The 23,721-nt window shown below is 43.0% G+C and overlaps 1 protein-coding gene across 1 annotated transcript in view; it reads right to left on the bottom strand.

The window, feature by feature from the left end:
- The window catches only part of STAG2 (STAG2 cohesin complex component), a 159,883-nt gene that overhangs the window by 100,755 nt on the left and 35,407 nt on the right, over window positions 1-23,721 (bottom strand). The window contains exon 2 of the mRNA XM_075835782.1: window positions 8,036-8,168. Coding sequence (XP_075691897.1) covers window positions 8,036-8,079 — 44 coding nt within the window. The 5' untranslated portion in view covers window positions 8,080-8,168. The remainder of the gene's footprint in view (window positions 1-8,035; window positions 8,169-23,721) is intronic.

Below are 23,721 nucleotides of genomic sequence, written 5' to 3'. Positions count from 1 at the left end.
ACCAGTTGCTAAAGAAATGAGGGAAAAATTACACGCCTTTTTTTTGCTGATGTAAAAACCGCGTGACATACGCACGTAAAAAAACGCAGGCGCACACCATACACAGATGCCCCACCGAACTGCAGCACATGAAAAAACGCTGCGTTTTTTTATGCGCACAAAACGGACACGCTCGTGTGAATTAGGCCTTAAAATGGTGATTAGTATCAGACATTTATGGCATATCCACAGGATATGCCATAATTGTCTGATAGATGTGGGTCCCACCTCTATGACCTGCACCTATCTCCAGAAAAGGGGTACATTGACCCGCCTGGTGAGGATGCCTATATGGCTGTTTCTGTAATTCACTTAGAAATTAATGGAGAAAGCAGAATGAAGAGTTCTGTGTTCATTGGAAGGTGCGGTAGAAAAAACAAAAATTAAAATCTGAAAAATGTCCTTGAGGGGTTAAAAGAGTGAGAAAATTGCTGAAAATCTTCATTAAACTGAATACTTCCAAGAGAATATATTCTATTATAGCATGGGTTAGAACTTACAAATGGTGACAGAAGATTTTAAGAGTCTAAAATATTAATTCAATGGGGTATTTTATCTTGTGAAGTGATAGCATTGCTCTAGAACAGGGGTCCTCAACTGGCAGACCGCGATCCAAACCCAGACAGAGGAGTATATGACGCTGACCAATCAGCGTCATACACTTCTCTCCATTCATTTAGGCAGCGCATAGGGATCCTTTTTAGATCGCTATGTGCTGTCTTATACTAACACATTAACAATACTGAAGTGTTTAGACAGTGAATAGACATTCCACGGGATGTCTATTCACAATCCCTGCACTTTGTTACGGTTTCTGTGGTAGTTACAGCAGAGCAAGCGTAATCTCGTTGTAACCTGTCATTTACAGCGTAATCTCGCGAGTTTACGCTTGCTCTGCTGTAACTACCTCAGAAACAGTAATGAAGTGCAGGGATTGTGAATAGACATCCCGTGGAATGTCTACTCACGGCCTAAACACTTCAGTATCGTTAATGTGTTAGTATAAGACAGCACATAGCGATCTAAAAGGATCCCTATGCGCTGCCTAAATGAATGGAGAGAAGTGTAGGACGCTGATTGGTCAGCGTCATACACTCCTCTGTACAACGCCCACTTGGTCAATAGTAAAACACGCCCAGTTGTCCATTGAGAAACTCAATAGCATAAAGCTAAAATCGCTAATAAAGTGGTAAAAATAGATTGTGTTTTTTTTTTTTTAACAAAAAGCACTGCTGTCACCTACACACAGTTATAAGAGGCTAGCGAGTAATCGACCCACTCTACTTCTCATACATAAGGTGTGGTGGCAATGTACGCAAGTGTTGGGGATAGCGGAATACAATAAATATACTCCACTTTGGCGGAATCCATATATGTGGGAATTGTACAAATTGGAAGGGATGCAGGGGTGGGAACAGCGAGGCATTATCAGACTGAGTCAGTTGTACGAGGGGGACATACTCAAATCCTTTCAGCAACTAAGGGATGGGTTTCAGCTGGATTCCCACATGTTTTATCAGTATCTACAGATTCGTCATGCTGTAAAGATACAAGCTACCAGGGTGGACCAGACGATACATGCAACGGGAGTCTTGGAGAATATTGCGAAAGCAGTTACATCGAGAGGGTTGATCTCGTTGGTATATCGCAGTTTACCGTCGGAACATCTGGGGGATCTTATGGCACCTGTTAAAGCTAAATGGGAAAGAGATGTGGGTCCTATTCCCAAGAATCACTGGGAGGCTGTCTTGGCGTCACCAAGTACTCTATTAATGTAGCGCAAAGGAGGTCCCAACTATTTCTGATACATAGGGTATATAGGACCCCCTGGGTTCAGAAATGTATGAGATTGCGGGCGGATGCCAGGTGCCCTCGGTGTCCGGAAGAAAAGGCGGACATTTTTCACGTTTTGGTCCTGCTGGATTTTGGGGACCCTATGGAAAGAGATGTCAGAGTTAATGGGATGAGTGTTGGAGGTGCAGATTCCGTTGGATCCCATGGTAATGCTGCTGGGATATGTTGGAGATTTGGAGGGGGATCGGATGACATGTTTGGCAATTGATAAAATGTTGTACCAAGTTAGGAAGGGTATAGAAAAACACTGGATGGACGCGGAACCACCCTTGAAGCAAGAAATTATAGGTACACTCAACTTCCAGATTTTGATGGAATATAGGATATATTCCAAGAGGGGGCCCAGTAAAAAATTTGAGAAACAATGGGCTACGTGGATTGATCACTCTGGTTGCGCTTCCTTGGAACTCCTGGCACTCCGCTGGTTTGTTCCAGTTTAACATGGCCGTGAGGGAGGGAGGAATGTCCTGAGGTTCCAGGGGATAATACTGCGACATTGGGCAATGCAGCTTTTCGCAGGGGTAGAGATGTTCTACACTTTGGATCTGTTGGAATGACTGGGGTATGCACATGAGGGGCTGGAGGGCGGTGGGGAGCTGGAATATGGAGAAGGAGATATTATATGGAAGCCTGTGGCAAGAAGGACGGCTGAGGGGTCGCGGGGGGGGGGGGGGGAGTTGGGGGTAGGTTGATCTGTTTTGATGGTAATACATCTTTGGGTCTTTGAGACTCTGATTCAAAAGCATTTCAGATTGTATGATGACCTGTAACAATGTTGTTGTTTGTTTAATAAACTTGAACTGATTAAAAAAAAAAAAAAAAAAAAAAGAGGCTCTGTCACCGGATTATAAGTGCCCTATCTCCTACATAATCTGATCGGCGCTGTAATGTAGATAAATGTTTTGTATTTTGAAAAACTATCATTTTTGAGCAAGTCATATACAAATTTTCGATTTATGCCAATTAGTTTCTTAATGCCCAACTGGGCATTTTTGTAACTTTTGACCAAGTGGGTGTTGTAAAGACAAGTGTATGACGCTGACCAATCAGCGTTATACACTTCTCTCCATTCATGTCCATTTGTATTCACAGCACAGCGTGATCTCGCGAGATCACGCTGTGATGTCACATACACCCACATTAACTTTACTGAAGAGTCTTGAGAGTGAATAGACATTGCCTCCAGCCAGGATGCGATGTCTATTCACACTCCCGACACTTCGGAAAAGTTTGAGAGTATTAAGTGAGCAAGTCCCACAGAAACTTTACAATAACTCTTAAAAATGCTTTGGATGAAGCAGCCCCCCTACGCTCCAAACCACCTGGCAAAGACATCCACGGCACACACCTCAATCCCGCTTTCTTCAGCGGTGCTTGAGATGTGCCGAACGTCTGTGGAGAAAAATCCCACTTGTCAGAACAGTTCCTCCATTACAAATTTATGCTGAGAACTTCCAACGCTGCCCTTCACAGAGCCAAACAAGTCTATTTTACCTTTCTCATCTCCACACTATCTAATAATCCAAAACGCCTCTTTGATACTGCTCATTCCCTCCTTAGTCCTAAAGTGCAGACACCAATCACAGATCTCAGTGCTGAAGACCTGGCCGCTTATTGTAAAGTTAAAATTGACAACATCTGGCATGATATCTCCCAGTCCCCTAGTAACTTCGACCCCCTTCCCTCACGCACTCAGTCTTCTTCACTTTCAGCATTTGACCCAATAACAGAAGAAGTCTCTAGGCTCCTTTCCTCTTCTGGTCCTACTACCTGCTCTAGTGATCCTATCCCCTCACACCTTCTCCAGTTACTCTCCCCGGCTGTCGCTATTCACCTGACTAAAATTTTTAACCTCCCTCTTTCTTCTGGAATCTTTAAATTCGCTTTTAAATATTCCATTATAAACCCATTACTGAAAAAAACAACTCTTGACCCATCGTGCGCTGCTAACTACCGACCTGTCTCTAATCTCCCCTTCATCTCCAATTCCTGGAACGCTTGGTCTACTCTCGCCTTATCCACTATCGCTCTGCTAACTCAATTAATGACCCGTTACAATCTAGTTTCCGCACTCCACAGAAACTGCCCTTACTAAAGTCTCAAACGATCTCTTGGCATCTAAATCAAACGGCAACTACGCTCTACTGATTCTTCTGGATCTCTCTGCAGCCTTTGACACTGTAGACCACAAACTCCTACTTAACATGCTCCACTCTATTGGCTTTAAAGGGAAGGTGTTATGATTTTTTTTTTTTATTATTATATTGCTTTTAATAAAATATAAAACAAAAATTTTATTTATTAGTGTTGCGACTTTAAACTTTTAACGGTGTTCTTACTTTTACTTCTCTATGGGGGCTGCCATTTTTTTTTTCATCTCTGTATGTGTCGATTAACGACACATACAGAGATGGAATATGGCACATACAATCCCATAGAGAATGCGAACGGGAGAAGTTCCATTCTCAGAAGCGTACGCCGTCTGTGTGGGAACGGCGCATGTGCTGCTCCCACACAGACCAAAACTAAGCTCGTTCGTAGAGCAAAATCCGGCGCCATTTTCATGTGGACCGGAAGCCGCTGCCGGACAGTAAGATGACGACTTCCGGCCGCGGCTTCCGGCCTTATGTTCAGGCCCAAGGAATAGGAGCGTAGACCAGCGGCAGGTAACTTATGTTCGTTTATGTGATGTGTGTATTATGTTCGTGTGATACTGTCTGCTGAGCCCTGTATCTAATCCTCCTACACTGTGCAGTCACTCAGAAAATGGCGGCACACAGTGTAGGAGGTGTAAAGACCTTCAAACCCCTCCTTCTCCTGGCACTAACCAGAAGAAGGGAGGGGGGATTGTGTGAGGACACTAGAGGAGAGTGTCCACCCCAAATTTGCAAAATAAATCAATGAGGTTACTTTACCACAGTGACCATGCTGCAATTTTGGGAACTGCTCCCTCTACTGACCAGCACATGGAAATGTTATAAATTAGACTTCCGGACTTGTGAAAAAATTAAAACAATGTGTAATCACTCAAATACTAATTGTTTAACTGAAAAAAATAATAAAAAAATTCTAAGACACTGGTCTCTATTGGTTTTCTTCCTATCGCTCTGACCGCTCGTTCAGGGTGTCATTTGCTGGTTTTTCTGCTTTTCCCCTCGCTATCGCAGGTCCTCAGGGATCAGTCCTAGGGTTGTTACGATACCAGAATTTGTACTTCGATACCGATACTTTGTGTAGTATTGCGATTGCTATACCAAAAGGATACTTTGCAAAAAGTAATAAAAAAAAAAAAGTTCTTCCATTTTCTGATGTGAGGCGCGTGGTGTGATGATGAATATAACCTCCGTGTTCCTCACATTAATAGTAATTAACCCCATTATGTTTCTCAGTCATAATGGGTTAATGTGTGAAGTACATGATGGGGTTAATTACTATTCATGTGAGGCACATGGAGGTTAAATTCATCACAACTCGTGCCTTAAATTAATAAGTGAAAGAAGTTTTTTTTTTTTTTTACAGCATACACATAAATGACGCAAAAAAATTGTTGTGCAGGTTATTACGGCCACGCCAATACCGAATATGTGTATGTTTTATGTATTGAAAATTATTTTAGTGTTTATTGTAAAAATAAAAGGTGCACGTGTATTTTTTTACATTTAATATTACTTTGTTTTTACTTTATTTTTCAACTTTAATGTACTGGCATATCTCAGATATATGCCAGTACTTTAGCCTGTGTACGTCTAGTACACAGGCAGTTGTTAGGACAGACCTAAGTATGCCCTAACAGGATATATGGTAAGACAGCCCTGGGGTCCTTCAATAGACCCTGGGCTGTCTGGCCATATATGGTATGGCCCTCGATCGTGACTAGCATATGGTATATGGTATGGCCCTCGATAATACAGCCATTGCCCCGCTCCTAACATAAGTGCGCACTCGGTCAGCATGAGGTGATGCGGCCGGTGCTGCACTAATGAGCGGCAGGCACTGAAGACAGAACATTGGGGTGTATTGCAGTGCGCCCGCCATGTTCTGTCTTCAGTGCCAGCGCTCATTAGTGCAGCGCTGGCCGCATCGCATCATACTGACGGCGCGCACTTGTCAGGACTCAGGAGCGGGGCAATGGCTGTATTACACAACTGCAGCCCTGCTCTCATACATTCATGTGTTACAAAGTATGGAAATACATGAAACAACGGTGTTAAAGTTTCGATGCATCGTGCATCCCTAATCAGTCCTAAGTCCGCTTCTCTTTTCTTTCTACACAGCCCCTATTGGACAAACCATCAGCAGATTTGGCTTCCAGTACCATCTCTACGCTGATGACACCCAATTATATGCCTCTTCCCATGACATCACCCCTGCTCTAATACAAAACACCAGTGATTGTCTGACCGCTGTCTCTATCATCATGTCTTCTCTCTATCTGAAACGTTCTAAAACTGAGCTCCTTGTGTTCCCACCGTCTACTAACCTACCTAAACCTGATCCACACATCAGTGTGTGGCACTACCATAACTCCCAAGCAGCACACCCGCTGTCTTGATGTTATTTTTGACAGAGATCTTTCCTTTATTTCACACCTCCAATCACTTACACGCTCCTGTCACTTTCACCTCAAAAACATCTCCAGGATACGCACTTTTCTTACAGTGGAAACAGCCAAAACGCCCATTGTCGCTCTGATTCACTCTCGTCTTCATTACTGTAACTCATTACGAATTGGTGTTCCCCTCACTAAACTCTCCCCTCTCTAATCTATCCTCAACGCAGCAGTCAGGCTCATCTTTCTGACCACACCGCTAAACCAACCCCTCTACTTTCTGCCAGTCACTGCACTGGTTGCTCATACCGTTCAGAATAAAATTCAAACTTATTACTCTCAGCCACAAAGCTCTCCACAGTGCTGCACCTCCTTACATCTGCTCCCTCATCTCTGTCCACCACCCTACTCGCCCTCTACATTCTGCCAACAACCCTAGATTAACATCCACCATAATCCGAACCTCCCACTCCTATCTCCAAGATTTTTCTTGTGCTGCACCAGTCCTCTGGAATGCACTACCCCAGGCAACCAGGTCAATTCCCAATATCCACTGTTTTAAACATGCCCTGAAAACACATCTTTTTAGACAGGCCTATAACATTCCCTAATGTAACTCCTTTCCCTGGCCCCCATTTTACATTAGTGATGAGGCCCCTTCATTCAGCCGTATCTCCAACAGACCTTGCACCCTTATGCACTTCACGTCTGTCATACACAGACACTGGCTGGTGACCGGCTCACGCAGCTTTATGTGTACAACCCCATTTGTATAAAAGATGGCCGGACAATTGCACTTAACAAGCATTTTTCACATTTTGTGTCTCCCTTGTTTCCTCATAGATTCTAAGCTCTTGCGAGCAGGGTCCCCACTCTTCTTATTTGAATTGTAAATTAGTTTTGTCAATATGTATGGTATGTACAATGCACCCCCTAAATTGTAAAGTGATGTGGAATATGTTGGCACTACATATATAAAGTTTATTATTATTACACCTCAGAGTAAAGCTGTTTTGAAACGAAGAAGAACCGCGCTCACTCGAGCATTTCTACAGCTTCGTTTTAGCGATCTATGGAGGTGTCAGTGCACGGACTCCCTCCGATCAAAACTTCTGTCATGTCACAAGTTTTTTTAAAAGTTTATTTACACTTTAAATACAGAGAATAAATATTTAGGGTGAATTGTTTACATGGATATTGCCCATACATTATGTATTGTCCATACCAATGGAGTTGCTATCTCCAGGCTTCCATCACAGCACATAAAAAAGAAAAAGGGGACCTTAGACCTCATGCCCACTTCAGTTTTTTTCGTCAGGATGATATCCGGTTTTTTAACTGATCGCACACTGACACATTCATTTCAATAGGGCCATGCACACATTAACGGAACCGTGCGGCTGTTCCGTCAAAAATAGGACTGGTCCTACTCCTGCCCGTTTTTGACGGAACAGTCTCGGCCTTTGCAGAGTTGGTCCGTGAAACAACGGACTGCACACGGAAGCCATCCGTGTGCGGTCCGGGATTCACGGAACCGTCGTTCAACGGCACACGGAAGTGTGCATGAGGCCTTAATAGTTGTTAACTACTTACTGGAGGAGATTGAAGTCAGCTTGGATTTCTGGAGCTGCTATCATTTCTTTATCATCTTCTGAAAAACAAATGCTTCTGAAAGATCTGGTTCATACACCTACTTGTGAAGCCGTGGACAGGAATTACCGTTAACCTGCAAATTGGGAAAATTAAATATATTAACAGCGATTTGTACTTTTGCAACAAAACAGTTAGACAAAGTTATAGAGGCAAGCTACAGTTAAAGAGGCTCTGTCACCAGATTATGCAACCCCTATCTCCTATTGCAGCAGATCGGCGCTGCAATGTAGATAAGAGTAACGTTTGTTTTTTTTAAAAAACGAGCATTTTTGGCCAAGTTATGACCATTTTTATATTTATGCAAATGAGGCTTTCTAAAGTCCAACTGGGCGTGTTTAAAGTAAAAGTCCAACTGGGCGTGTATTGTGTGTGTACATTTGGGCGTTTTTACTTCTTTTACTAGCTGGGCGTTGTGACTAGAAGTATCATCCACTTCTCTTCACAACGCCCAGCTTCTGGCAGTGCAGACACACAGCGTGTTCTCGAGAGATCACGCTGTGACGTCACTCACTTCCTGCCCCAGGTCCTGCATCGTGTCGGACGAGCGAGGACACATCGGCACCAGAGGCTACATTTGATTCTGCAGCAGCATCGGCGTTTGCAGGTAAGTCGATGTAGCTACTTACCTGCAAACACTGATGCTGCTGAAGAATCAACTGTAGCCTCTGGTGCCGATGTGTCCTCGCTCGTCCGACACGATGCAGGACCTGGGGCAGGAAGTGAGTGACGTCACAGCGTGATCTCTCGAGAACACGCTGTGTCTGTGCACTGCCAGAAGCTGGGTGTTAACGATGAGAAGTGGATGATGCTGATTCGTCAGCATCATACACTCCCATTCACAACGCCCAGCTAGTAAAAGAAGTAAAAACGCCCCGATGTACGCACATAATACACGCGCAGTTGTACTTTTACTTTAAACACGCCCAGTTGTACCTTAGAAAGCCTCATTTGCATAAATATAAAAATCGTCATAACTTGGCCAAAAATGCTTGTTTTGAAAGAAAAAAAAACGTTACTCTTATCTCCATTGCAGCGCCGATCTGCTGCAATAGGAGATAGGGGTTGCAAAATCTGGTGACAGAACCTCTTTAAGAGCCACTTTTTATAGTACAGAAATGCATCATCAATGATTTCCTTTATTCCATAATTGAGCTGCTAACAGACAATGCCGCAAAATGTAGGTGCGCAACACAAGAGCCCCTGTGAGAAATCCAAGCCCACACACACACAAAAAAAAAAAAAGATTTGTACAAACAAGATACTGGAAAGGTCAAGGTTGGGTTCACACCGCGTTTTTAGCATACAATTTTTTGTTTTGGTTGACGAACTCCCATTGACAGACAGAAGTCGGAGAAAAAAAAAATGCATGCTAAAAACACAACAAAAATGCAGTGTGAATCCAGCCTAAGGCCCCATGCACATGACCGGGCCCGTGCCATGCTCCAATTATAAAGTATAGGCGCACAGTCCGTAAAACAAACAAAAAATAGGACATGTCCTATTTTTTTCGGTAGGTTTCTACGGCACGGACACCCTCCCGTAGACATACGGGAAGGTGTTCGTTGGCCATAGAAATTACGGGTGATTTTACGGTCGTGTGCATGGGGCCTAAGGAGTTGGCAGATCAATAAATTGCATAAGACCATCATCACAGGTGACTAATAACATAAGATCACAGGTAAATAAAAGTGTAATAGCAGAATTTCACTCCTTTCAATAAGAGGGGTGAAATCCGCTACAAAACCTGCATGTGTAACATGCGGATTTTGCTGCAGATTTGCCATACATTTTCCATCTGCAGAAGGATTTTCAGCATATGCTTTTAGGCCTCATTCACACGAGCGTGGATCACATCCGTGTGCTGTGCGTTGAAACAACGCACAGCACATGGACCCATTGCTTTCAATAAGGCTACTCACATGCGTGATTTTTCACGCATCGAGAGTGCACTGCGGAAAACTCACTGCATGTCCTATATTGGTGCGTTATCGTGACTTTAATGGGTGCGTGAAAACCACGCATCGCACACTGATGCACATGCGTATGCGGAGCGTGATTTGCGCATCAATTCAATTGAAAATATATATTTTTTAAATGATGTACTTTGCGAGTGCATGAATAAGGCATGCCACTCGCAAAGCACACAGATGCATAACGCAACACACGGACCAGAATCACGAAAACGCACGTGAATCTGGTCCGTGCGTGTTGCGTTATGCATCAAAAATAAGAAAAAAAAGTACTAAGCCAAATCAGAACCCACATAATATACAAACTAAAGGCTAGAAAGCGGCCATCTTTGTTGAGACCGCTGGATAAATCTCCTACACTTCCTGAACGGACAAGTGGCTTGTGTGCACGGTTGTTATCGCACATATTAACATTACCGATCTTTTTAGACTGGCAGTGTTTGTGGGCATTTTGGCAAATTCTTTTTACGAGGTGTTTTTTTAATTAAGCCGCATATAAATACGCCACATATGAACTACACAACGTATTATCCATTGAAATCAATAAGAAGCTGTTTGCAGGCATATTCCAAGTGTATTTTGGAGTGTGGTACAAGATATTCTTGCTCCAAAATACGCCAGAAAATATGCCATGTGAACATGGCCTAAGTTTCCAGTCCATCACAAGAAGATAAATGCCTTGAGCCAATAAGAGTGTGATAAAAACTGAATTAACTATAAAATAAAGTCACCTTCACTCAGGGTGTTTTTGTTGTGGACTTTTGGCACAGATAGCACACTGAAAATCTGCAACACTGTACAGGTACAAAGTAAGCGAATGGGGTATAATAAAAAACAAATAAAAAATATCCCGCACTTTGGAACAAATGATGCATGACGCAGTATATTTTTTTTAAAATTCCCCCGCAAAGTACGCATGCAATACAAGTGGATTTTGTCAAAGATTTGAACGCCGTTTTCACAGCAGAAATATTCTGTTGTGTGTGGATATGGCCTAAAAAGATCTAGAGCTAGATACAATAATTGGGACCAGGCTTGACAGGTGTAAATAAAAGCAGCAAATAAAAACCTCTCTTCCAATAAAGTTAAACACTGCATCACCATACTTTTTCTGACGTTAAATTACAATTGATTTTTCACTACTGCAAATCAATGGCTTTGATTTATCTGTCAACTGAAAAACATCACATAAAGCAACAAAATATCGCCTGACTGCATAAAAAGAAAAGAAAATGTGTAACTAGCTGTAAGGTTATACATAAGCAGTGTTGCTTGATAAAAATAAATATTTCTTTCAGTCGGAAATGGTCTAAAGCCTTTCTATCAATAAAAACAGAAAAATAAATGGTTTTCGCAGTATTGAGATTTTGTTCTATACGAGGATCACAAGGTGGAGCTCTAGCCCAAGGAAACATAAGCTGAAGACAGGTTATTCAGAGGTTGACCTACTTATTTTTCCACCAGCATTCTGTTCATAGTCACTACAGAATACACACGTGGTTATACTTTATTATGCAATAAAACTGAAGAGACGACACAAAGCTGTTAGAATTGGCAAGTTAATACAACTATCTCAAAAGCTGAAAGTTAACAAAATAACAACAATGGATCTTTAATGGAAAAATAATTTCAGACAAATTATCATTGGATGGATCGTCTAGATACATTTATCAAGCAGGCTTTAGACTTTGATGGTGGACAGTGGTTTATAGATTAAATCGCTATTTCCACTGCGATCGATAAGAAACCCCTTATTAACATTGTTTTACCTTCGTGGATGATACACAGCTAGGGAATCTCTCAAATTGCGTCTGTGCCGCCCGAGTCCCGTCAGTGACATGTTCTATCTTTCCTCGGATCGGAGACTAGGACCATTTTTCACGGACCCGATTCACCCGCTAAAGTGAATGGGTCTGTGAAGACGATCGGATGACACTCGGATGCCGTCAAAAACGGCCCGAGTGGCTCAACGGTTGTGTGCAAGAGACCTAAATCTTTTCCCACAAACAATATATCAATCAGCTCAGCTCATCCTGCTTTAGAACATGCTGACTGCAGAAAGACTGCAAAGCGCTATGCTGCTTTGGAATAGTTTAGATTAACAACAATTATTTGAATCATTTAGTCAAAAAATCCGTACATCTAACTACTACTGCACCATTAACATAAACCGTGCTCATTTCTAAACTATGTCTACGGAAAACCACATTGAATTTTTACATGCTATTTTCAATGCCAAGGTTTTTCTCCATTGAGGTCAACGGGGAACACCGCTGCAAAAACACAAACATGTGACCAATAAAAAAAAAAAAGCATGACCTAAAAAGCATGCCGTTTTTATAAAATCACATTCAATCTAGTATGGCATATGTCTAAAAAAATTAAGTTTTATATGGCTAGGTTCACACGTCGCTGTTTTGAGAGACCCAGCCTCAAACGTAAACTGCGCTATTGATTGTCAAAAACAACGGAACCATATCACAACGGTGACAAACGGAAACCATTAGCAAAGGTTTCCAATGCGAAGGTTTCCGTTTGCCTTTTGGTTGAGGGGTTACCCCGACGGAAACCCCTCAACGGAAAGCGTCGCTGATGTGAATAGGCCCTTAAAGTGAATAAGTAAAAACAAACCGGAGCCCCATAGAGAATGTATCATTTACAAAGCAAAAAATTTTTGGATATAAAAGTTTTCACACTGGCCAGTAGGGCAGTCACAGTAAGTGAATATTTTCTGTCTCCGTAGCTCACTTGTCAGCATGGCTGTATATACAGGCACAGGATAAGGAGAGTCATCTCATGATCATTAGAGGGTGGGCGAGTTAATGACAGCTCTATTGTAATACTGGAGGTCAAAATAAGTTGGGATAGCAACACTAGATACACAGATAAGACCCAGTACACATCTCTCCTGTCACTGCCCGGTCCCTGAGGCAGGGGTTCGTACTCCATTACTTACTGGAGACTGTAAGGCTAAAAATCACACGAGCGTACCAGATTCGCGTGCGAAAAAAAATGCGTGTGAATCTGGTCCGTAGGTGTCGCGTTATTGCATCTGTGATTTGCGAGTGGTATGCGTTATTCACGAACTTGCAAAGGAAATCTTTTTTTTTTTTTTTAATTCTTATTATTTTCAATTCAATTGATGGGTAAATCACGCACAGCACATAGATGTGTATCGTGTGCTGTGCGTGATTTTCACGCACCCATTGACTTCAATGGGCGATAGGTGCGTGAAAAACGCACCAATATAGGACATGCAGTGAGTTTTATGCAACGGACACACGCTGTGTGAAAACTCCTGCATGTGTGAACAGCCCCATTGAAATCAATTGGTCCATGTGCTGCGCGTGATTTTCCTGTGCAGCACATGTACGTTATCCTTGTTTGTCTGAATGAGCCCTAATATCTAGGACATTTCTCTGTAAATTAACTCTTATTTATTTCAACTGCCATAACGCACACACCCGGTGTGAAAATACAAAACACTGGTCATTTCTGTTTTATTTAAAATTACTTTATAAAGAAGGTGTAAGCATGTCTTCATAGTCGAATGGTACAGCCCCGTGATGTGATCTGTGTAGCGTATCCACAGGCTGAGTCGTGCTAGTCGTCAGTCATGTAAATGACCACCAAAGATATAATTCATAAACATCGGATAGATGCACCTATATGAAGAATGGGGGTCACCAGCTGTTTGGCTGCTTCCATTACTCTCATAGAACATAATAGAGAGACGACTGCATGTGCACCCCCCTCCACTTAGTCCCCCGCCTGGATCAGAAGGCAGCGGCTGTCTCACCGGGCAAAACAGGGATTGGGTGACTCCCGTTCTGTATATAGGTGCTGGTCTCAGAGCCGGAACCCACATCTATCAGACATTTATGGCATACCCTATGGGAATAAGCCTTTATGGCGCCCCCTCTTCCGATCACATTTCTGCGCTACATTTATCATGTGCATCGTAAAACTCCCGACGTACACGATAAACGTGTCCATTGGGTCCTATTAGCCCAACGGAAGCCCAAAAAAGTGCCCTTTTGGCCCCGGACCGTCTGGTCGTGCTCTACCTGTGGGATGAGAGGGTGCAGGGGGTATTTGGGCGACGGACCATATAAGGACAGTAAAATCAGGAGTTTCCACAAAGCCCGGAGACGCTAGGTAGAACATCAGGTAGCGCTCTGCCTGGAGGATGAGAGGGGTCGGGGCTGTTCAAGTGACTTATTCTACTGTATGCCAATATAGGGGGACACTCTTGCAGCCTTATTTCCGGTATCCTCCCAACGTATACCTAAACATATCACATGGCTTCACGTGTCCTCCGGTCTCTGTCCACAGAGGCCTGTGGAAGCGTGAAGCCACTAGGAAATTGTATAACTTTTCATTATGCAAATAATAATATTTAGTTGCAGAAACCGTAATACCCCTTTAACCCGTTAGTGACAGCCCCATAGAGTTTTTACGGCGGCCACTAATGGGCTTTATTCTGATGCAATAGCCTTTTTACGCCGCTGCATCGGAATAAATAAACAGAGCAGGGAGCCGTTAAATCTCCCTGTTCTCAGCTGCCTGAGGTAGCTGAGGGCTGGGGGCATCCCTGCTCAACCGGGGAGATCGATTTTAGTATCGACCTCACCCGTTTAACCCCTCAGATGCGGCGCCACATGTGTTTTGGAGAGAGGGAGGGAGCTCCCTTTCTCTCTCATCGGCACCCGGCGATAAGTGCATGGGGCTTTAGATATTCCACAATCAACTGCAAGTGGTATTATTGCAAGAGTGGAAGTGTTTAGGAATAACAGCAACTCTGTTATGAAGTGTCAGGCCACATAAAGCTACAGAGTGGGGTTGCCGAGTACTGAGGTGCATAGAAGTCACAAAGGCTCGGCTGACTCAATATCAACAGAGCTCTAAACCTCCTCTGGCATTAACATCAGCACAAAAACTATGCGCCGTGAGCTTCATGGCATGAGTATCCATGGCCGAGCAGCTGCATGCAGGCCTTACATCAGTATGCACAGTGCCAAGCGTTGGATGGAGTGGTGTAAAGCACACCGCCACTGTACTCTGGAGCAGTGGAAAAGCAGTAAAACATCACACTTCTCTATCTGGCAGTCTTATGGACAAGCCTGGGTTTGGCGAATGCCAGGAGAACGTTACCTGCCTGACTGAATTGTGCCAAATGTAAAGTTTGGTGGAGGAGGGATAATGCTATGGGATTGTTTTTCAGGGGTTGGCCTATAACCCTTAGTTCCTTGTTTCAGTAAGTCTCATAGTAGTGAATGGCAGTTACGGAAGCAGCCTAGCATGCGATCTACGCCGTTTCAACCTGCATCTGCCGCAACACAGATCGGCAGAACGGAGTTTAGGGCCCCCAGTTCTAGAGAGGTGTTGTCCCAGAGGTGGGACCCGCATCTATCTGACATTTGACATATCCTGTGAATATGTCATAAATGTCTCTCATGGGAAAACCCCTTTAATGCTTCAGCATACCAAGACATTTTGGACAACTGTATGCGTCCTACTTTTGGGAACAGTTGAAGAAATGTCCTTTTCTGTTCTAGGTGGTCTATAAAGGCATGGTACGTTGAGTGTGGTGTGGAAGAACTTGACTGGCCCACAATGAGTCCTAACCTCGACCCCATCAAACAACTTTGGGATGAACGAATATGGAGATTGAGTCAGACCCTTTCGGCCAACATCAGTGTCTGACCTCACAAATGCTCTTCTGGACGAAGTGTCAAAAATTTCCAGACACTCTGAAATCTTGAAGACAGCCTTCTCAGAAGAGTGGAGGCTGTTTTAGCTGCAATGGGGCGACCAACTAAATATTAATGCTTATTGATTTAGAATGGGGCGTCAAAAAAGCTCCTGTAGGTATAAGGCCTCATGCACACTTCAGTTTTTTCCTTCAGGGTGCTATCTGTTTTTGTCACTGATAGCACCCTGAACCCATTCATTGCAATGGCCCCATGCACACTTCCGTTATTTAAACGGATCCGTTGTTCCGTTCCGTGCAAAGTAGAGCATGTCCTACTTTGCTCAGTGATTCAGTGACCGTGTGGCCCATAGAAGTCAATGGGTCAGTGAAAAAAACGGATGGCACACGGAAGGCTTCCGTGTGCTGTCCGTTTTTGACTGATCCGTTGCCATAGCAACGGCTGGGTGGGACAAAGTTCACAGACTCACAGTCTACAGTAGCCAGTCAGTTCTGAAGATGGATGTGGAAAGAATGATAGCATTGGTGCAGGATCACCCAGAACTGTGGGATACGCGCACAGAATGCTACCACGACCGTTATAAAAAGGACGCCGCGTCGGAGGAGCTTGCCAAGGAGCTTTTGACACGCAGATGGCAGAAGGGAACTAGTGCCCAGCGTCACAAAATAAGTAAGTAAATGCACATATTGCACTGCTTGTTTTCTGAGCATGCTTTTCTTTTGTTCCATTGTATGTAATTCTCAGTAGGTAAACTTTACACACCCACAGTAATGTTATTTTCGCATTGACCTGCTGTCTTATAACATGTGCTTTGCAATCCCAAAATTCTGACCGGTATAGACTTTGCGCAGTTTCAAGTGTGTCAGAGGGTAGCGTAGACCTTGCACAGTTGTATTATGTATTATTTCTAGTAGAGATGAGCGAACTTATGAAAAGTTCGGTTTGGCTAGTTCGCCGAATTTCACGAAAAAGTTTGATCCGGACCGAACTAGTTCTGACCGAACCTGTAATTTCCGTGCGCCGAGCATGGTACTGTCCAGGGTGCTGATAGAGTTAATGGGCTGCACTAACTCTTTCAGCAACCTTGACAGTACCATGCTCGGCGCGCGGAAAATAAAATTTTAATGTCCGGCCTCCAGCGATGACGTTTCATCCATATCACCGCTCGCTGCAGCCAATCACAGGCTGCCGCGGCCTCTGCCGCCAATCACAGGCTGCCGCGGCCTCTGCCGCCAATCACAGGCTGCCGCGGCCTCTGCCGCCAATCACAGGCTGCCGCGGCCTCTGCCGCCAATCACAGGCTGCCGCGGCCTCTGCCGCCAATCACAGGCTGCCGCGGCCTCTGCCGCCAATCACAGGCTGCCGCGGCCTCTGCCGCCAATCACAGGCTGCCGCGGCCTCTGCCGCCAATCACAGGCTGCCGCGGCCTCTGCCGCCAATCACAGGCTGCCGCGGCCTCTGCCGCCAATCACAGGCTGCCGCGGCCTCTGCCGCCAATCACAGGCTGCCGCGGCCTCTGCCGCCAATCACAGGCTGCCGCGGCCTCTGCCGCCAATCACAGGCTGCCGCGGCCTCTGCCGCCAATCACAGGCTGCCGCGGCCTCTGCGGTCAATCACAGGCTGCCGCGGCCTCTGCGGCCAATCACAGGCTCCTCTCCTGAAATACTCGGTGCTGCCTTAAACTCTGTGGACAGGTCAGGATCCTGTTTCTTTTAAATGCTGCACTGTAGTGCAGCCTTATATCGTGGATCGAGCGGGTTCCCCAGCAGCATTTAAAAGAAACCGGATCCTGACCTGTCCAGCGGGAGTTTAAGGCAGCACAGAGTATTTCAGGAGATGAGCACGGCCGGGCACGGCCGGCAACGGGCAGCCGGTCGTTTTTACGAGCCGTGCTCCCATTATAAAGTATAGGAGAACGGCCCGTAAAATAAAAAAATAGAACATGTTCTAGCTTTTTAACGGCTCGGGCACCTTCCCGTGAGAAAACGGGAAGGTACCCGTGGCTAACAGAAGTCTATGGGCCCGCTATTTCGGGTCGTAATTACGACCCGTAAATCCAAAGTAAGCTGAGCAGAGTAATCTCAAACTGTTCTCTATGCTCTGAAAGCTAAGAAAACAGCACCAAAAACTTCTTGTAACCTTTCTAATGGTGTTTCCTGGGACATGTGACAGGTTCAAGTGAAGTTCACATCCGTTTTTTAAACGGAAACGGAGTGCACACGGAAACAAAAACGGACACACGGATCCATCAAAAACGGCCGCTAAAACGGTGATGGAAGTGTGCATGAGGCCTAACGTGTAGGTGTCCAAACAATTTTGTCCATATAGTTTATATACAAAGAGTCTTATACTGGCTTGTACTATTCATTTATGTAGTTTGTGGAACAGACAGTATCTATTTAAATGTTTTAGGGACACTAGTTGCACATTTATATACATTCCTTCACATTTATATTTTAGTGGAAAACAGGATATATATGAAGTCACATGATCATTGTACAGTAAAAAGGGATAGTAAATAATGAAAACCTAAGGTCGCCTTCAAACACACTTTTCAGCGTTTTAAAAGGAATGTAAAAAAAATGTTTTTAACAGCTTTTTTTATTTTTTGTTTCATTCTATATGTGTTTTTACTGCAGTGTTCTAAGTCCTATAGAGAAGCCTATTGAAAATCCACCAGATCAAGAGCATAATGCTTTATGAAGAGAAAAAACAAAAAAAGGAATAAACACCATTGACCCAAACATAGATGCCACAAACCAAAACTTTCATATTTTACAATTGACCAACATCTGGTCACAGCGGTTTTGTTTTTTTGGGAAGGGGGTAGCAATGAAAAACACTGCCGGAAACGTGGAAGAAAAAAAAGAATAATACATTTTAGCCATTTCAATATGAAGTGCACTGTAGCCACTTATGTGCCAGTTTTCAATTTACAAAAAAGGCATACCATTTCGAAACACACACACACACACACACACACACACACACACACACACACACACACACACACAATTTTTCAGACCATAAAACGCACCTGACTATAGGACACACCCAGGTTTTAGACAACAGAAAATAGGGGAAAAAATCATATTTTATTTATCTTACAAAGAAAAAACTATTGGTTTAAAAAAATAATTTGTTCAGTTTCACCACATTCTGAAAGCCATAAATTATATTTTTCCATCGTTGTGAGGGCTTATTTTTTGCAGGACGAGCTGTAGTTTTTATTAGCACCATTTTTTGGCACATACGATTTTTTTGCTCACTTTTTATTTCATTCTTTTTAGCGCTATGGTGACCAAAAGACAACGATTCTGGGGTTTTAAATTATTGTTTTTTTACACCGTTCACTGTGTGAGTCAAATAATGCTATATTGTAATAGTTTCGGACTTTTACGGATGCAGGTATACCAATTTTTTTAAATTATTTTTACATTGGGCTTGGGGAAAAATAGGAAGTGTTTTTTTTAAACTTTAATATTTATTTTTTTATTTTTATTTTTTTTACACACCTGAAAATTAATTTAACTTTTTTTTTTACACACATTTTATTAGTTCCCCTAGGGGACTTGAACCAGTAATCATTAGATCGCTGGTACAATACACTGCAATACATGGATGAGTAACGGAAACAGCGTGACTCGCTGAGCTACGCTATTTCCGTAACTCCCATAGTAGTGAATGGCAGTTACAGAAGCAGCATAGCATGCTACCCTGTTTCCGTAACTACTATTCAGTTCTATGGGAGTTGCGGAAATAGCGTAGCTCAGCGAGTTACGCTGTTTGATTAACTCAACCATGTAACCAGGTAGTGAAATGGCCGGAAGACAGCGGAGCCGGGTAAGATAGAACGGGGCTTAGGGGGCCCCGTTCTAGAGATAGATGCGGGTCCCAGAGGTGGGACCCACATCTATCTGACGTTTATGACATATCCTGTGGATATGTCATAAATGTCCTTCATATGAAAACCAATATAAATGCCGTGGTCGCTATTGACCGCGGCATTTAACTAGTTAAACGGTCAGGAACTGCACCATCACTGTTCCTAGCCATTAGAGCAGCGTGTCAGAAGCGGGCTCAGAACGTGAGCCCGCTCCATACCTCATCCCCTCCCCGCTCGATGATGTGTCGGCACATCACGGGTCGGGACCATAAGACGCAGGGACTTTTTAGCAAGATTTATTCTTGCTAAAAACTGTGTCTTATAGTCCGAAAAATACGGTATATATTCTTATTTTTTTTTTACTAAATACCGATTTATATCAACTGTTTTTACTTTCTCATTTAAAAAACAAACAAAAAAAAAGCAGACAAACACTTTTTGTACATGGTTATGGGGGCAGCCATCTTGCCTAAGCTGTGAACAGCAGTTTAGATAATTACATTACAGCAGTTCAAGATTTACTTTACAGCAGACACATGGACAAGAAACCTCAGACAGAAATAGACATATTAACTTCTATGGGAATCTTTTGTGTGCATGCTCTGTGGCTTGTGCAGAGGTAATTGTGCAGGGGAGGGAAGCGGTGTCCATCGCTTATTATTAATGATATGGATCCTGTGCGGACTGCCTCCTGGAATCATAAAATGCAAATTTAAACATCAGGCAGGAAAACTTCTTAATCAGAATGAAGAGATTTTTATTTTTTTTAAATAACGTATGCAGTTTGCATAGTGAAAACTGGTGACAAATTCTTATTAAAGGGTTATTCCCAACTAAGACATTTATGGCATATCAACAGAATGTACCATAAATGTCTGATAGATGCAGGGCCCCATACCTAAATCAACAATGTGGGTCACCCGATCCGCTGTACCGCCTTAGTGAGGTGGCAACCGATTACAGACAAGGACTATGTTGAGAGGTGGCCACACACATGCGCGGCTCTATTCATTATGTACTATGGGAGTTATGGGAACAGCAGAGCAAGCGCTGGACCACGACCTCTACATAGGCGAGTGTCTCAGAGCTGGGAACCCGCATATATCAAACATTTATAGCATATCTCATGGATATGACAAATGTCGGAGATGGGAATAACCCTTTAAAGTTTGTCCTTTACTTACAATAAAGAATTAACATCCCCATATCTCTACTTTAGATTGGCATAGCTTTTTGAACAACCTTTTATTTTTCTAGGACGGTACAAGGCTTAGAACTTTAGCAGCAATTTCTAAAAAAAAATAAGAAAATTTCAAAAAGCTATTTTTGCAGGGGCCAGTTCAGTTGTGAAGTGGCTTTGAGGGTCTTATATATTAGAAACCCTCAATAAAAGTCACCCCATTTTAAAAACTGCACCCCTCAAAGTATTCAAAACATTTAGAAAGTTTCTTAACCCTTTAGACGTTTCACAGGAATTAAAGCAAAATAGAGGTGAAATTAACAAATTTAGTTGTTTTTTTGCAGAAATTCATATTTAATCAATTTTTTTTGTAACACCGAAAGTTTTACCAGAAAAATGCAACTCAATATTTATTGCCCAGATTCTGCAGTTTTTAGAAATATCCCACATGTGGCCCTAGCGTGCTAATGGACTGAAGCACAGGCCTCAGAAGTAAAGGAGCACCTAGTGGATTTGGGGCCTTATTTTTATTAGAATATATTTTAGGCACCATGTCAGGTTTGAAGGAATCTTGCGGTGCCAAAACAGTGGAAATCCCCCAAAAGTGACCCCATTTGGGAAACTACACACCTCAAGGAAATTATCTAGGGGCTTAGTGAGCATTTTGACCACACAGGTTTTGTTACAGAAATTATGGAAAGTAGGCTGTGAAAAATAAAATAAAATGTAGGTTTAGCGAATTTTTTCCTCATTTCCACAAGGACTAAAGGAGAAAAAGCACCACAAAATTTGCAAAGCAATTTCTCCCGAGTAAAACAGTACCCCACATGTGGTAATAAACGGCTGTTTGGATACACGGCAGGGCTTAGAAGGGAAAGAGAGCTATCTGGCTTTTGGAGATCACATTTGCAAAGCCCCTCTGGGGACAAACAATGAAAACGCCCAAAAAGTGACTGCATTTAGGAAACTACTAAATTTTCCATTTTCTCAACAAATAAAAGGAAAAAAAGAAACCCAACATTTGTAAAGCAATTTCTCCCAAGTACGGGAATACCCCATATGTGGTCATAAACTGCTGTTTGAGCACACGGCAGGGCTCAGAAGGAGCGCCATTTGGAGTGCAGATTTTGCTGGATTGGTTTCTGGGCGCCTGTGGGATCAGAACAGTGGGAACCCCCCAGAAGTGACCACATTTTGGAAACTACACCCCTCAAAGCATTCACCTAGGGGTCTAGTGAGCATGTTAACCCTGCAAGTGTTTTGTAGAAATTAGTGTGCACTCGATGTTGCAGAGTGAAAATTGAATTTTTTTCCATAGATATGCCAATATGTGGTGCCCAGCTTGTGCCACCATAACAAGACAGCTCTCTAATTATTATGCAGTGTTTTCCGGTTTTAGAAACACCCTACATGGGGCACTAATCTTTTGCCTGGACATTCGACCAGGCTCAGGAGTAAAAGAGTACCATAAAAAAATTGAGGTCTAATTTGGCGATTTACAAAGTATTGGTTCACAATTGCAGAGGCTCAGATATTAAATAATAAAAAGAAAGTGACCCTATTTTGGAAACTACACCCCTCAAGGAATTTAAGGGGTGTAGTGAGCATTTTCACCCCACAGATATTTTCCATAAATGAATGCGCTGCGGATGGTGCAAATTAAAAATTAATATTTTTCCCTAGACATGCCATTTCAGTGGCAAATATGTCGTGCCCAGCTTATGACACTGGAGACACACACCCCAACAATTGTTAAAAGGGTTTTCCCGGGTAAGGCAATGCCATATATGTGGAAGTAAACTGCTGTTTGGGCACGCTGTAGGATTCAGAGGGGAGGGAGCGCCATTTGGCTTTTGGAGAGCGGATTTTGCTTGCTGGTAGATTTGTTTGAGTATTGCTGGTGTTTCCGTTAGTAATGTGAGGGTACATATAAGCTGGTCAGAGTATATCAGGGGCATAGTCAGGTGGTATAATAATGGGGTAAAAAAACCAATAAAATGATCCATAGATGTGTGTTACGCTGTGAAGCAATCCTTTCTGCACAGGCCGGAGTCGCACTGGTATATGGCGTCCTCTCTTATGCCCCTTTTGGTCCACACTTCCCAGCAAAATTCCCCAAACAGCAAAGGTGCGAAGTGTTGTCCTGGTATATTACGGGCGACCTCGCTTCTAGCAGATATGTTTGGGCCCTCTCCTTTCTGGTTCCCTAACTTTAGGGCCTTGATAAATCGCCTCTTCAAATGTTCCATTCGGGCTGCACAACTGCATATTTTTTATTTCCTGACTTATTGGAGCCTTAACTAATTTTTTCATAGACGTTGTGATATGAGGGCTGTTGTTTTGCGGGACAAGCGGTAGTAATTATTGGTACCATTTTGGGGTACATGCGACTTTTTGATCACCTTTTATCCTATTTTTTGGGAGGCCAGATAACCAAAAAACCGCAATTCTGGCATAGTTTTTTTTATACAGCGTTCACCACGCGTTATAAATTACATGTTACCTTTATTCTGCGGCTCAGTCCGATTCTGGCGATACCGAATTTCTAGCACTTTTTCATGTTTTACACAATAAAATTACTTATGTAAAAAGAATGTATTTTTTCTGTTGCCAAGTTGTGAGAACCATAACTTTTTAGTCGACGGAGCTGTAGAAGGGCTTGTTTTTTGCGGGACGGGCTATAGTTTTTATAGGTACCATTCTTGGATACGTGCGACTTTTTGATCACTTTTTATTTCAATATTTGAAGGGCAAAGTGACCAAAAAGAAACGGTTATAGTTTTTTACGTTTTTGTTTTTACGCTGTTCACCACATGCAATAAACAACAACATTTTTATACCTCAGGTCATAACGGTCGCGGCGATACCAAATAGGT

This window comes from Rhinoderma darwinii, chromosome 8 (assembly GCF_050947455.1).
Source record: "Rhinoderma darwinii isolate aRhiDar2 chromosome 8, aRhiDar2.hap1, whole genome shotgun sequence".
NCBI classification, from domain to species: domain Eukaryota; kingdom Metazoa; phylum Chordata; class Amphibia; order Anura; family Rhinodermatidae; genus Rhinoderma; species Rhinoderma darwinii.
Note: the sequence above shows the minus strand (reverse complement) of the source record. Positions and strands in the feature narration are given on the sequence as shown.